Below are 16,016 nucleotides of genomic sequence, written 5' to 3'. Positions count from 1 at the left end.
GCGATGATTAACGCTGAATTAGCGAGACAGCGGATTATCCCTTACACCCTATAACATTAGCGTTCATATTCTCTATACTCATTTCTCTACATTCCCTAGGGTCATGACAAAGAGAAATTGTTTAGCAATCAGACGATTCTAAAATTAGTGATCAATATATCTTATTAGACGTTTTGTTGTGAAGTATCGCTGAGTATTTTTACGAGTTGTGCCGTATTTTGACGAGTCCGTAGGGCAAGTCAAAATGCAAATAACGAGTAAAAATACTCAGCGATACTACAAGACAAAATGCCTAATATGTTAATTATCATCCAACACGCCAAATCTTTATTTCAGTGCGGGCGAATTTCGCGGATATTCATTTACGGGGAGTGCGTGACAGAAGTATGCGAAGCGGAACGTGTCGTGTTGCTGTTTCTATTTTCTTCAATTTCCTGGTCGTCTAGCAACTTTTCTTCGTTCGATTCCTCTAATTAACTTGAATCTACAATTGCCAGCTATTCCGACTCTTCGTCGTCAGAAATATGTTTCAAATCTGTTTCACCGGTTCTCTGGAGTACAAATACCGTGAGATATTTGTACTCGTCTGTGGCGTTATTTGTACGGGAGAAGTTAAAAAGCCAGACAATTTAAGAGGTCAAAAGGTTATTCGAGATATAAATCATACACGTTTAAATGAATTGCACTGAACGGTTTCCAGAAATCAAGACTATAAAATCAATCAATACATCTCTAAGAAATGCCTTTCTCTCAGTTGATATTAAACAACGATGGAAGGATTGAGGTGGTCTGGGCACGTTCTGCTCGAACTGCCATGACCTGGGCACTAGAAAGCAGACTGGGTTGAACGAGAATTACCTGGGACGTGATGAGAAAGAGGGAGGTAGTGGGCTGTGGTCTAGGAGGGAGATGAGCCACATTTCATTGAAAGCCAAAACAAAAGCCGCGAAAGATCGAGCAAAAGGTATTGAATTTTAAAAATAGTTGCTTGACAATCTCGGCACCAATGTGCAATCAAACATGGACCCTAATTCCACCGTACTCCCTCTCTTCTCTCTCTCCTCGGCGATTAATGCGCGCTAAGAGCAGAACGCACCATTTCAGCTTTACTGAAATGGTGGGATAAGAGGGTAGGGCTGGTGTGCATGCGTTTTTTTTTGTTTTTTTTGTTTTTTGTTTTTCTTCCCAAGATTATGGGAACTAGACAACTTTTTTTCCCGGTCCGAGGTGCAATTACAACGACAGAGCTAGAAAATCTAAAACTTTATTTCTCATTCTAAAACTAAATATTCACTATATTTTCTCTGTATAATATAAACGAGAGATTTGACCAAGAGAGCATGGGACTGAGTTATGTTACAAAAGTATATCTTAAGAAGAGGACTATACACATATTTACAAACATGAACTATTTTCTTACAGTCAACCTACGTTACAAAATTCAACATTACTAGCCAGCTGGCTGCTATCTCCACAACTTCTATATAAAAAATATTTTAGATACTTTTTTGCACACAATATGATTTTAAATCTCCAGGAGAAGAGAGGAGAATTCTCAGTCATTTCGTCTGCGTTTGAGTACGTATCGGGGAATAAGCAAGATTAAAAGCTAATACGAAATAGGAAGAAAGCGCGAACGAAAGATAAAATTGCCTAAGTGGAATGGTGCAACACGAATTTCGCGTACTTCCCTAAGAACCACACGTGAGGAAACAAGCGCGATTTCCTCGCAAAAATTTCATGCACTTTAAAATTTTAAGGCTGGAAAGACTGCCCGCATTAACGGAGATAGAGGATCAAGTGAAGGGAGTTATGCCCCGTGATTATATCGTTCTATCATAGCTTGTACAAGGAAGACATCTCGACGTGATTACCACAAGGAAATAGAACACCACCTTAGACTGATGAACATCATCAGCAGTCTCGTCGTTCAAGTCTGCGTAAGACTGCTGCACACAAGGGAGGATCAGTTAAAAAGGGGTAACCGAGGTAATTATCACACTCTCCTCTTTTCCTCGCCTGAGAAGTTCGATTTTAATGTAGATCCAATATTACTGTCAGTAACAGCTTATCATTCTCTAGTCCTCATTTGAATGATTTTTAACCTGTGGAAACTATGGCCCTACCGAAGACAGAACAATTGCCACCACTTGGATAGAGAAGTGATGATTTGTTCCCTAACTTTACTGCCAGTTTTTCATCAAATAACAACTTGGTTTGGTCTTTTTACCTCACGAGAATTCGGAGCACCTCTGATCGGCTAACAACAACCAGAACGGCAACCAATAGCAGCATATTAATTTCATGCCGAACACAAACGAAAGATAACATCGCGCGGAAAACACAACGCACGCCGCGTTCCGCTAGACTCCAGACACCACAGTTTTAGGCAAACGTCACACTGTATTGTGCAACGTACATCACAGTTCCGTCTGCAATGTCTCGCTGTTTGGATCGTAGCTGCCGATACAGCAGAACACGCGATCTGACAGAGAAGTCCTGGTACCGGGCGTATCGAGGCTTTGAGACCGTCTTTTGAATTCTTCAGGAGTGAGCACTTCACATCTGTGTGAGATCGTCTGTACGTCATTTTCATCCACATGGGTCGAGCGGTACAAAGATTGCTGCAAGCAAGGAGAAACAATCATTTCCTTTTTGAGTGTCAAGAGGAGACCATTGTTTTTAGATTGGAGCAGTTTCTTCTTTTTTTTTTTTTGATCGCAACGGCCAATCAGTGTAAAGGTTGACTGCAACATTGGCCAATAAGAACGCAAGACTTCAACATTGGCCAGTGAGAACTCTAAGTAAAACCGGGTAAACTGCTTAAAACGCGGGAAAACGAGGCAGACCAGCTGCGATTGATTTTAGTTTTGCATCTGATTGGTTGAGAATATGGCGCGAATGTTCTAGACCAATCACAGAGCTAACTTGAACAAACCCAATGTAACTATGGTTTACTTTCGACTTTCAATTGAAAACTGTCCTACTGCGCTCTGTAATGGTCTGGAAAATTCGTATCATCCCCTTAGCCAATCAAATACAAAAACGTCAACTGTTATCTGTTGTTCAAAGGTCGTACAACCCTAAGGAATCTACTTGTTTCGTGTTAGGGTAAAAGGAGCAAAAAAGTTGGAAACGCCATCTAAGCCTCGGTCCTCCAATACGTCCTAAGAAATAACCTATCAAAACGCGTCTATAATTCAGCTTAGTGTATGACCGTTTAATAGCAATGCTTACTTTGCCATCAGTAGGTCTCCTGCCTGGTTTCGTTTCCTCAGGATGATAAAACCACTTGACTCTAACAACCATGTTCCCGCCGCACCCCTCCCACATGCTTTCGATTTTGCCAACATACGGGAGATTGAGATTCTTGGTTGGGTTGGACATGAAAACCGCACAATCATTTACCTGAAGAAAAAGTTGTAGGATTCAGAAGACAAACATGACTCTGGTAAAAATCGCTACAAATTAACAGACAAACGATCCAACGCTAATTTAAAGTTGTTCCAGTCCTTCAAATAACCAAATGAATAAAGGCTGATAGTTTCTAAAGAAACTGTTTGGGGCTGCGTCGGTGGGGGTAACGAAATAATTTGAATATATCAACAAAGTTGAAATGGTAAATTGGCCACCGTTACGATTATAAAAGCTGACGTTTCGAGCGTTAGCCCTTCGTCGGAGCGAATAGAGGAATTGTGGATTGAGTGTGCTTTTAAAGGCAGAAAATGGAGCTACGTTATTGGTGGGAACATGGCAACGAGAAAAACACGAATAAATTAGTGGAATGAAAAGCATTCGTTGATCAATTTTCATTCCACTATAATTTATTCGTGTTTTTCTCATTGCCATGTTCCCACCAATAACGTAGCTCCATTTTCTGCCTTTAAAAGCATATTCAACCCACAATTCCTCTATTCGCTCCGACGAAGGGCTAACGCTCGAAACGTCAGCTTTAATAATCGTAACGGTGGTCAATTTACCATTTCAACTTTGTTGATATCCTCAAATAAGCAGGCTCGCAGTGTCACTTACACAAATCGTTTCGTCTCCTCTCACAATAGCCTTGTAGAAGGTCTTCTTTCCTTTTCCTTTTCTTTTGTTCTGGGAACTTCTTCCGGACCACTGCCACAAAGGCCCTACAACAAATGGAACATTACCGTCAGCTTAACCCTTCCATACTCTTTTCTACACGTTTGCGAATGTTTTGACAAGGACAATTTATAAAGTCATCAATAGCTTCTTTAGTTGCTGATCATTTCCTTTATTCTCCTGACCTTAATGTGTGACTCAGGGGTGATATTGTAAGGAGAAATTAGATTACTTTGACAAATAAATAAACGAGTGAATTGAATATAGTTAAAATGTTGACTAACCTGAAAATTTCATATCTACGTGCAGACGATCCAATTCCGAACGACGCCGTCTCCCAAGCCGAGGCTAAAATGCAACAGAAAGTAAAAAGACAAAAACTTTAACAAAAATCGCTAGTGAATTGTTTAACAGTCATTCTTGTCGAGTTATTTTGTTTTTGAATGTAACGTTTTTCTCGATTAAGTGACAAAGAGCGCTTTTCAATTCAGTGTCATAAAACCAAACTGAAAGTCATCACAACGAACAATCAGGAGAAAGGAAAATACCCAAAGAACCAAAGAGAAGCAGAGTGCAACTAATCAAACTTTCCTAGGCGCGGTAAAACACGAGTGGTCTGGTCGTGTTTGGTTTTATTCTTGTATCTGATTGGTTGAGAGAGTGGTCCGAGTTTTTTGGACCAATCACGGAGCGAAGTGAAGCAAAACGAACACAATCACGGATTACTTTCAAAAGTAATCAAATGGCCCATGAAAATGTCGCGAGAAACCTAGAGACGGCCTTACGTTCTCGATTGGCTTTGGTTTGTATTTGATTGGCTGAGAGGGTGATGCGAGTTTCCATGAACATTCACAGAGCGCAGTGAAGCAATTGAGGGCTTCTGGTACTTGAAGGAAAGCACTCTCTACAAGACTTTTTTATTTGGATTTCTTTAGCTTTATGCAGAGAATCAGAAATGGTTTGCTCACCTGAAAAGGTTTGTTCTCTACAAGGGGACTCTCATCAAACGTGTCGCTGTAAGATTCACTATCCTCGTCTTGTGAAGTGAACGGAGCATCACGCGTCGGGCTTTCTCCTTCGGTGCGTGAAGAGCGAAACGAGCTGTTGAGGCTCAAATTAAGGGACCTCTTTCTGAGGTCCATTTCAGAGGTCCTTGAGGAGCTTTTAGCTCCAGCGCGAGATCCCTTTTCTTGTTTGGAAGTGTCTGCATCCGATACAGCTTCGCTGTCCTCCCCTTGGTCAGAAGACTCCGCTGTGTTATCTGCCACTTTATCAGCTGATTGTTTGGTGTTATTCTCATATCCATCCGCTTTGAGAGAAGAGTGGCTCGAGTGTATCTTTTTTTCTGATTCCTTCAGTTCCGCGGAGGCAACGCTTGCTAAGTCGTTTTTAGAGCTCTCCGCAGTTTTGGCCGCTTCCTTACTCTCTACTTTCGTTTCTGTTTTCCCGCGCGTTCTGTTTACCTTCTGTTTTAATGCATCCGCAACTTTACCCTCTTTAGAGTCGCCTCCACTTTGGTTGTTATCTTTCACTTTTGAAGCAGATCCAACGATCTCAGAGTCAGACTTTTCGAGAACTTTCACTTTCCCTCTAAACGAGCTACCCCGAGTTGCACCACTGTCCTTGGCGATAGCATTGTTTTCTGAACGTTTAGAAACAAGCCACGAGTCATCTTTACTTTTCCTTTTTCCTCTCAATCTCCGTCGCTTCGCATACACCTCACCCGAACTTTCGTTCCCGGATGAAAACTCAGAAGTATTCTCTTCAGCTTTCAGTCTTCTGGAAGACGCATCCTTTAATGCCATGGCCTGAGCTGCTCCCAGGGAACTGGACCGAGGCCTCTTCTCTGGCAGAGGGGGAGTGGGATCCACTTCTGAAGGAAACAAAGTAATGGCCAGATGTGAGAGGGGGTACATAGACAGGCACGCACGCACGCACGCACACACACACACACATACATACATTAATTGCCACTCCCCATAGGGGGAGTGTATTCTATTTAACTAACAAACTGGAGGGTCGACCTCACCTTCAACAGGAAAATCAGGACGTATCCTTTTAATTTCATCCAACTGAAAGAAACCACTGTCGCCATCGTCGAATTCAATCCAGATTTTTCCATCCACTTCCTTCTCATCCGGTGGAGCTAAACAATAAAGAGACGAAAGCGGTTGAGAGGTGTATTTCAAAAAGCTTCAGTAAAAAGATGATCTTTAATGCTTTTCGATGCCGAGTAAATACGTACGTCCTAATCTTTTTTATTAGCTAAAACAGTCGAAGTTTTTTTTTATATGAAACAACTCAAACCTGAGATGCACTATGGTCGTTTTAACAAAATCTCCGAGTGAGTCAATTACCTTCGGTGACATTTCCAGGATAGAAGCAGCGGTACTGCGGACTCCAGTGTGCACACACTCGGGTGCCAATGGAAAGAAACTCAGGCCCGGGTGGTTGAATGTCCTTGACCTGTTACGAGAAGGGTCAATCTTTACTTAACTCTTTCACCCCCGGATATCAACAGCATTTCTCCTTACTGTCTGCCATACAATTCTTGTAATGTTGGTTCTGAGAATTCGTTAGTGAATCAACTTATAATCCCTTAACTGATATTTTTTCTTTATTCTCATCACTTGTCTGCTTGATGCTGTATCGATATTGTAGGGGGATATTCTGTTTTAGTCACTCATGGGGGTCCGTTTAACTCACCTTATGCGGGCATCCTGTCATCATTGACACCACACTACTAGAGATAAAGGATAAATCCAAACCAAAACTACAAAGAAGTGCAAGGTGTCACGGGAAGAGCGCACTCCAAGTCTCTTAACATGAGAGACAACTTGCGCATCTTGACGACAGAAACCGCTCTTGTCAACGGACATTATTTTCAGATGGGATCTTTCCACATATTAAAACATGATTCACAGTGATTATTCTATATCCTTACCGCCTCTGTAAGGAGTTGTTCTGTTGATTTCCAGTGAGGTCTTCTACCTCTTTCACCATCAAGTATCACTCCGAATCTGAAAATACAACGATACTGTCGGTCTAGAGCCTGTCTTTTTTTTTATCCTTTTTGCTACATCGTTCGGACTCACAGATAAGGATTAAAATTTAAATCTCAGAGCTTTGTTGCTGACTAATTTTGATCTTCCTCAGCTAGGCAAAATCTTTTAAGTTTAGCGCTTACATTTTCTTTCTCTTCATTTTGCCTTGATTAACCAAGACGTTCCATCTCTACGAAAATTACCGAAGATATCACGACTTCAAAAATTTGCCGACAACTCCCGAAGATGTCCTGAGGACAAAGAAGTGTGGACATCCAAAACATTCTTAATTATGACATACTTACAAGTCAGGTTCATTGAATGTACTAATGCGTCCAGGATAGAACACAAAGTCCACAGGAAGTAACAATTTTGTCCCTTCTACTAATTCGTCGACCACAAACGTGAAACGCTCGTCAACTATGATGGGAAAGAAAGAAAGAGTTAAACTCCCGCTGCAATTGTTTTAGAAACAAAACTAATATGTCTATGTAGTTTCTGTGAGAAATATATCGCAACATAGATTATTCAAGAGTGTTGATATCAGAAGTTCGTTTTGTTTTGTTCTCTTATTTAAGATACAAAGCAACTCTATCATCGTCAAGCTCAGAATAGAAAAGCCAACGATAAAGATAAAGCAACAAACCTGGTAATACGGGCCGTTCGAGAGGAGCAGTTTCCTCCTGTTCCTTCCTTTCATTATCCTTGACAGTTTCCTGTAGAATATATCAATAAGAAGAGGTTATTTCAAACTAAGAGATCCGTTTTAGGTACAACTGCTCCTCCAACTGACGTGACTGATACGTTCACTAACACTGAATTTTTTAGAACCATTACCAATTGAGTTTCGAAAGTAATCTGAGATTGCATTGGTTTTGCTTTACTTCGCTCTCCGATTGGTCCAAAAATCTCGCCCTACTGTCTTGGTGCAAAACTGACTTAAACCAATTACCACTTGGTCACCCGCGTTTTCCCACGCTTTGGGCATATGTCTTGGTTTTTGTTTGAGTTCTCATAGGTTCCTAAGGATATTTTCCTTTCTTTTGATTGGCTGATTTTGATTTTACGACACTCGATCGAACAGCGCGCGCGCTCTCTCTCTCTCTCTACAATCCTATGCCAAAAAACAATACAATACAATAAGAAAACAATAACAATACAAAAAGATAAAATTCTAACCTAATTCTTGCACGTTCTTAGCCATTTCTTACGAAAGTGTCATTGCAGTACGCAATACAAGCGACATCAATTTCTCGCTAATCCTTCGTTTACTTTTCACGAACTCATTAAGGAGAGTTTTTACTTTATTTCTTCAGAAAGTTTGCTAGACGCAAAGATCAAGTCCATAGGCAAGAGTTGGTATCAGCTAGAGAGGAATGCACAGGACAGGAGGCTATGGAAAGACTGTTGATGTCCTGTGTTACTCAGAAGGAGTGAAGACAAAAATATTTATTTTGGAGCCCTCTAATCAGCCATTCAAAGACCAGCCAGCTACATTTATAGAGGTTTGATGACATCTGCAACGTTTCTACTAACCTCTATACCATTTTTCTCTTCGCTCTTGAGGACAACTTCGCCATGTTTACTTTCCATTGGAGAATTCTCCTCCTTAGCCACTTGGTCTTCTTTCATCTCCACATCTAATTCCTCATCGTTGTTCTTGTCCGTTTCCATCCTCTCGACTTCCACTTCTGGCTTCCCGTCCTCCGCGTTTTCGACATGAGCAACCTGCGGACTTTCAGCTTTCTCTTCTGTTGGCACCTTGTCAATCACGTTGATCTCCACATCCGTTTCACCTTCCTCTTGGGCTTCCTCGTCTTCTGGAAGATCTTCGCCTTCTTCCTCGTCAGCGTCATCGAAATCAAACTGTTAGACAAATTAAGACTGATCAGAAATGTCCTTTCCACAAATAATAATAATAATAATAAAAAAGGGATAGTAAGTGAAATGCAGTCGAGTTTACTAAAGCCTCGAACCAAATAACTGTTACACACAATGAAAAGGGGAGTATTTTACCGTTTGCCTCGCCTTGGAGCGCGCTCTCCTGGGTACTTTCAGAGGTTCGTAATCTTCAAAGTCGGCTGTTATTGAAGAACTCTTTTTCTTTCCTTTCCCAGGTCCTTTCTTCTTTTTCGTTTTGGTCTTCGATTTTTGTGTGACGTCGTTCTCTCCTAGTTCCTCCTCGCCCTGAGATCCCGATCGGCTGGTTTTCTAAAGGATAAAAAGACGGACACTTAGATATCAGTGAAAATAATTCTCCAACTTTGACTGAGATCGATCCTGAAAAAACTGATTAAAGAAAGAAAAAATTCTCACAAGCTTAACGCTTAACGCTAAATCCATATCGTTCACTTACTCCTTTTGATAAAGATGTTTTCTTCACCTTCTTCGTATAAGAAAACTCGCTTCCTTTTCCAACGGGCGACAAAGGACTGGAACAAGAGTTGGTAGTCACGCTGCTGTTGATAAAAATTCTCTCACTTCTTCTCGGCTGCCACTCATCGCTTAGCAACGATGATGTGCTTCCTTTGACGTCATCGCCTTCCCTGGAGGTACTGAAGTCCAACATGGCCGTCCCAACTTCCTTGTTTATTTCGGTGGTCGATCTGAACACCTCTTCATCTTGCTCGCTGTCTATGGTCGCCGAAGAAGATTCTGGCAGCTTCATCTCAAACTCTTCCTGTGGTACGTATAATTCAATTTGTTCAACTTGAGGCTGTTCTTCAAGCTTCTCTTCGACGCTTTCTTCTTTTGGTACAGCTTCTTTCTTCTTTTTCTTCTTTTTCTTTTTCGGCTCTTTCGTGGATTCCTAAATGAAATCACAACAGTATTGAGTATTAGGGAAATGATAACCCCAAATGAGGCCGTTAGCAAATGAGATAAATGTGGACTCAAAATTATAAATGGTTAAAAATATAAGTAAGGTCTGTACTCGAGCCAAGTGGTACGGTAAAGGGTTAAACAAGTTCTTTAGAGGAATCCCCCGCCGCTAGTCAAGAAAATACACGTTTACCTGATCAACTGCTATCTTCTTCTTTTTCTTCTTCTTTGGCGTTACAAGGGCTTCTGAAATAAAACCGGGAAATAACTGTTAACTCGAAGAGCAAAGCTTCGTCCAAATGATGGCTTTTTCCTAAAGATAATTAAGATATTTCGAGAAGTGTGACGCGACTTTACAAATCGCTTACAACGCAAAAGAAACTCGACTCTAATTTTGTTCGGTTCCTATAGTCTTACACTTTAATCGCGCACATGAAAAATGAGATTCGTTATCTTGAACCATCTATGCCCTCGGAGTGACTAGCATCGATTATCTCCTTATTAATATTATTAATAATATTATTAATATTATTAATATCAACTTTGAATAAAAGATTTGTCGGTATCATAAGAATGAAGGAAATGATAACTAATCCAAGAAGCTCTTGATTGTTTACAAACGAATGAAAACCAGTATTTTTAGTATGCATACTAATATGAGGAAGTTGGGGGTTTTATATTTTTAACTGACTTTACCTGACTTTAAGTGACTTTAAGTGACTTTAATTGACTTTACCTGACTTTAACCGACTTTAACCGACTTTACCTGACTTTAATTGACTTTAACTGACTTTACCTGACTTTAACTGACTTTACCTGACTTTAACTGACTTTAATTGACTTTAATTGACTTTAATTGACTTTAACTGACTTCACCTGACTTTAACTGACTTTACCTGACTTTAACTGACTTTACCTGACTTTAACTGACTTTAACTGACTTTAATTGACTTTAACTGACTTTAACTGACTTTAATTGACTTTAACTGACTTTAACTGACTTTAATTGACTTTAACTGACTTTAACTGACTTTAATTGACTTTAACTGACTTTAACTGACTTTACCTGAATCGAAGGTCGGAGACTCTGAGGATTTCTTGGGTCTCCCTCTCTTCTTCAACGAAAGGTCTTCAGAGGGCGACTGAGCGTCAGATCGTCTTCGTTTCGCCGTTTTATCGATGCTTGCAAACGCCAACAAATTCAAACCATCTCGTTCATCGTGATTTGACGCAAACACCTCGTCATCAACGTCACTAGACGCCTCCCTGGTGTTTTTCTGCGCTGCCTCCAATTGCTTTCTGGCGGCTATGGCAGCAACCTCTTTTGCAATATCGTTTGGAGATACACTACTGTTTTCGGAGAAGCTTTCATCTTGTGACGTCACTTCCGGGAACTCAAATTTTGTTTTGGGAGGAGTAGTTGCAGTAGACTTTCGTTTCTTGTTTGCAGCCTTACTTTTCTTGCCCTTGTTCGGTGAAGGACCACCCGGAGTTTCGCACGGCGTATCCGCACAGCCGGGCGGTAAGTCTTCCTCAGTTCGATCGTCTTCGTAGACTTCGGGAGCCTCAATGGTAAGCTTCGGTCTCGCTCGTTTCTTCGGTTTTGGTTTCTTGGCCTTTGTGTTTTTGGTTAGGGTCTTTGGTTCTTTGGTAAAATCGGCGCTATTCTCGAGTTCTTTTGGGGAGGGTACACGGGCAGCTATGAAAAATGAAAGGTTTATTTTTTTAAGAACAAATGGAAGATTCATCCCAGTTCTTAGAGTTACATTTAGATACGTTCAAAAGCGCATACGTAATCTTTGTTGAGACAAACGCCGAACAAAGTGCAAACTGACGTGTTCGGCCACCAATCGTGTGTTCTCTCTGTTTAGCTCATACTAACGCACAAGTAACGGCCAACCGTAAAGCTCCAGAACTTCACATGAGCTACGTCATTAGATGGAATTTCTTAGTTCGAGTGGTGTCATACAAGTCTCAAGCACAAATGGCGAAAACAAATGAGTTAGAAAAAGAACTTTATTTACCATTTGGTAGTTGTGAAACGCTCTTTTGGTCGACGGTATCATTCGTTGGCGATCCTTTACGTCGCTTGCCCGCACCAGTTTCTCTCTTCTTCGTATTAATGGATTTGTTTTTGGGAAGCAGTAGGTCAGACTGTAAAGAAACATTTAGGACACGTTATCCTGACTACAGTTTACTAAAAATTTGTAGTTCGTACATTGCTGATCTAAGCATCATACATAGAGTGGAACAACTAACATAGCCTAGTTCACCATCAACTTCTTTGTAGCTCAGTCGGTAGACCGTACAACTGCTAAATTTGAAAGGGCGCTTGGGGTAAAAAATCCAATAGCGAAATAAGTAACTCCGAACTCCATAGAAAAAATGTAATCAAAATAATCACAACATTCGGTTTGAATAAAACTCCTTAAACTTCGTAAAAATTCCAAACTGAAGTATTAAAAATTAGCGTGAACATAAACTCAAAAACAACCAACTAAACTCCGTACAGAGAAAAAAAAACTATGATACGCCAAAGCTTCCCGACGTAATTGGCTAAATTACAAAAAAAAACACTCGCGCCACGCGTCAAAACAAAAATACCACGGAGGGGGGGGGGTGGGGAAAAGTGAAATTTAAATTAAAAAAAAGAAAGAGATTTTTTACACTGAGGTTCGATTCATCACAGGAGGTCTTGCAGGCAATCAGTCGGTAAAACGGAACGAAATAGTATCGACATGGAGAAAAACCAAGGAGATCTGAGTTAGGTTGCGTAAGCAACACTACGGGACCCGATCCAGACCACTCTAGTTTTTTCACACCTCCGCTGCTGACACTATAGCTAGAGCGCTTCGTTTTTCTAACGGGCGCCCGGGGCAGGCTTTGACAATTATGCTAAACATCTCTCCTTACAGCAGAGAGCGGCATTAATTTCCTAACCTCTTCATCCGCAGCAGTTGGCTTGCGAGATTTCTTTTTTTTTACAGCAGGTGCCGGAAAATCCTGAGGGAAAAAACAACGGAAGGAAATTAACACAGGCGGAAAAGGGAAAAACTATGAAAACATCATCTGACTTACAGGAAACTCTGTTGGACTCAACCCGCGGGAAGGTGGCGCTGACCCGCGGCTATCCCGCTCTGTCGAAGTCTTCTGTTTGACTCTTTTCTTCTTCTTCTTAGGAGGTTCGCTTTCCTTAGACACCAGGCTCTCAGTGTCACTTGGACCAGCGTTATCGGGGGAGTGGGCCTCAATGACTGATTGGTGCTCTTCGTCTTCTTTGTTGTATCCGCCCGTGGGTACTGGGGACGTCTTGTCTCCCTTGGAACCTGCGCCGAAGTATTTCCGTTTCCGGGGTCTTCCAGGGCCTCTTTTAATTGGGGTCGATTTTCCATCTTCTGCCCTGTAATGAAGGTAAACAGTTCAGTATAATGCAAAGAGTTACTTTTGATAAGGATGGCGAAAAGGCAACGAAGACGGTAAGTGTGAAATCTGCCGATACTGAGCGTGTTACAAAGTAGTCCTACAGTGGTATCTTCATCACGCAATGCCACGCGATGAAGTAATGTTCAACAGACCTAGTGTAACAAACTAAAAGCCCGTGGCGATTAAACCCTAGTGTGTGGCCACTTGGCTTTTGAAGGATAATCTTCATCGTGGGGATTAAGACGTTTTTAATCTCTTCAACATCAATACATCATCCCGGAAACAGGAAATGACAATAAAAAAAAAACCTATTAGCCAGCTGATACCTTGCTGAAATGAAAACGAATTCTCGCAACTGATTTACAAGACAACTAAATCCCAGTTAAAACAGAGGATTTAAAAGAAAACCTTTAGAGAGTAAGGGCTAGGTAAAAAGTGTTTTGAAGGAATTATCTTTGAAATGAATTCGTACTCCAACTTGATCGTTTCTTTAGTAACATCGAATATACATACCCATATTTGGGTTGCAGTCGGGCAAGTTCTCTCATTTTCTCCCTGTACTTCTTTTGTAACTCCGCTAATTTCATCCGCATTTCTTTTTCCACAGACTCCACCCCCGCTACATCGCTGATAGCGCTCGTCACACTGTTCAAAATCGTCGTCGGACTCCGAAGATCTTTCCGACGACTGAACACAGTAATTCGGTCTTTACTATTCCGCCGTTTTGCCATGGACCGAAGGCGATCGATATTCTCTCGTATCTTTCTCCGTTCGGCTTCGGATCTGAACGGCCTGAGCGAGAAGATCGTGGAGTTCTCTTTGTTTTCGCTGTCGGTTTGAAGCGGAACAAAAGATGAAGCGATTCTACGAAGTTCGCACTTGGCGTTAAAGTCGTCATCTTCAAACTCAGAATCGCTATCCAGTTGGTGGGAAGGTGATATTTTCTCGCGTGTCATCAAGGCTCGAAGATTACCCCTATTATCCTCCAATGAGTCCAAACTTTCTCGAAATGTAAATTCAGCCAGGCGCAGTCCCCTTTCACCTCGATCATAGTCTGTTTTGGCAAAGGAATTCAACTCTCCATAAGAGTCAACTCTTTGACAGTGTTTCCTTCTCGACAAGTGAGTTTCCAAGTTTGTTGCCAAGTCTTCTTCGGAGACATTGCGGTTAATTTCGTTGTAGCTTGCAGTAAGTCCACGATCGTGAGCCCTATATGAGTCTTCCAGCCTCCCTCTTCCCGAATCGAGGTCAGGTTTCTCGTTCACAAGCCGTTCAGATGAAACATTTTCATATGTCATCATCTTCTGTGGAAACTGTAAGGGAATCTGTCCCGCGGGAGCTTCACGGTTTTCTCGCGATACAACCCTCTCACCCACCAGGTTGGGTTGTGCCTCTAATCTTCGTGGAGTTTCCACTACAGGGTGAAAAGGAGAAGAAAGAATCAAGGCTGATTTCAAGAACTGATCACCAGACCTCCTTCTTGAACTGAATTCCTCAAACAGTAATAAAGGGAGTATGTTTCTAAAGAAACTGTGGTGCTGCGTCGGTAGGGTAACATAAGAAACAGTAAACGTCTTCTCTTCATATGATATCAAGAACACCAACCTTTTACAAATCAAAAATACATCGCTAGTAAAATAATCTGTAGTCTTAAAGTCATACCTATTTCTTTAGTTATGACTGCCTCTGCAGAAGGGTGTGGCCTAGGGGATTTGACGCGGTCCACAACGCCGTTCTGGTCAGTCTTTATAGGAGGTGTGCCTCTCGCGGCCCTCTGGGATTCTTCGCCGCGCCCTTTTTCCAAGCTGGACAACGTGACGGCGGCAGAAACAGTTTTTGGAGAGGCGCTATCACGACTAACTTCCTGCGTCCGAGAGGAAGTGGTAGTCACCGGAACTGTTAGGTTAACCTTTGCAAAATCTCTGAAAAACGAGGACTGAGATCCCGAAAATGGAAACTGAGCCGGATCGAGTGATAAGTAATCTTTAATTTGTTTGGCGAGCTGTTCCTGCGGAGAAAGATTTATCCCGAAATTACATAAACAAAATGACAAGGCGCCTGTAAAGTCTACCTTTAAAATTCAAAACTGACATATAATTTCCCCACCCTAGCCACACCAAATGCAACTTAACTGACATTTGCAACTGGCCCCCGGTCCTGACCCGCCTCAAACATCCTTCTTTTCTTTTGTTCAAATACAACTTTGCCAAAGTTCTAGAGCCACACCTGTCTTAAGGGGACAATTTGGTTCTGACAGCCAGGGCTGGGTTGTTCGAAAGGGGGTTAACGTTAATCTGGGATTAAAAGTTAACCTTGGCTTTGATTTCTCGTGTAGAAGAGCGCGTTAAAAAGTCAAGGCTTTGTTGGATCTTCTCTTAAAATGACTCGAGACTAACTGGAAAAAAATACAAAAGAAAAATCTCTTTCCAGAGCTATTAAAGTCAATTCAAAAATTTACACTAACCCTGGGTTAGGTTCATCGTGTTTTAAACAATCCGGCTTAGAACGCTAGATCACAGACCGCCTTGTAAACATATGTGCAAACGTTTCACCGCTTTTTTCTTACAGTGACCAGCGATGCTTTTCTCTCCGAAAAAAATTAATTTTGACCTTTCCACAGCCACTCTTTATTTTGTGGCA

General features: G+C 41.5%; 1 protein-coding gene across 2 annotated transcripts in view; it reads right to left on the bottom strand.

The window, feature by feature from the left end:
- Positions 1 to 1,248: 1,248 nt before the first annotated feature.
- The window catches only part of LOC111321473 (uncharacterized), a 32,021-nt gene continuing 17,253 nt past the window's right edge, over positions 1,249 to 16,016 (bottom strand). Inside the window, exons 6-25 of one of the 2 annotated variants that reach the window (XM_022924365.2) lie at positions 15,039 to 15,384; positions 13,890 to 14,790; positions 13,032 to 13,353; positions 12,894 to 12,956; positions 11,978 to 12,107; positions 11,020 to 11,652; positions 10,147 to 10,199; positions 9,490 to 9,942; positions 9,150 to 9,344; positions 8,670 to 8,999; positions 7,780 to 7,849; positions 7,439 to 7,553; positions 7,034 to 7,109; positions 6,447 to 6,555; positions 6,119 to 6,235; positions 5,058 to 5,962; positions 4,374 to 4,437; positions 4,033 to 4,136; positions 3,238 to 3,408; positions 1,249 to 2,624 (exon numbers count right to left, since the gene is read on the bottom strand). In XM_022924365.2, the coding sequence (XP_022780100.2) occupies positions 2,421 to 2,624; positions 3,238 to 3,408; positions 4,033 to 4,136; positions 4,374 to 4,437; positions 5,058 to 5,962; positions 6,119 to 6,235; positions 6,447 to 6,555; positions 7,034 to 7,109; positions 7,439 to 7,553; positions 7,780 to 7,849; positions 8,670 to 8,999; positions 9,150 to 9,344; positions 9,490 to 9,942; positions 10,147 to 10,199; positions 11,020 to 11,652; positions 11,978 to 12,107; positions 12,894 to 12,956; positions 13,032 to 13,353; positions 13,890 to 14,790; positions 15,039 to 15,384 (5,361 nt within the window). In that variant the 3' untranslated portion in view covers positions 1,249 to 2,420. The remainder of the gene's footprint in view (positions 2,625 to 3,237; positions 3,409 to 4,032; positions 4,137 to 4,373; positions 4,438 to 5,057; positions 5,963 to 6,118; positions 6,236 to 6,446; positions 6,556 to 7,033; positions 7,110 to 7,438; positions 7,554 to 7,779; positions 7,850 to 8,669; positions 9,000 to 9,149; positions 9,345 to 9,489; positions 9,943 to 10,146; positions 10,200 to 11,019; positions 11,653 to 11,977; positions 12,108 to 12,893; positions 12,957 to 13,031; positions 13,354 to 13,889; positions 14,791 to 15,038; positions 15,385 to 16,016) is intronic. The other variant, XM_022924366.2, reaches the window with a different exon arrangement.

The sequence above is a fragment of the Stylophora pistillata genome, chromosome 10 (genome assembly GCF_964205215.1).
Source record: "Stylophora pistillata chromosome 10, jaStyPist1.2, whole genome shotgun sequence".
NCBI lineage: Eukaryota > Metazoa > Cnidaria > Anthozoa > Scleractinia > Pocilloporidae > Stylophora > Stylophora pistillata.
Note: the sequence above shows the minus strand (reverse complement) of the source record. Positions and strands in the feature narration are given on the sequence as shown.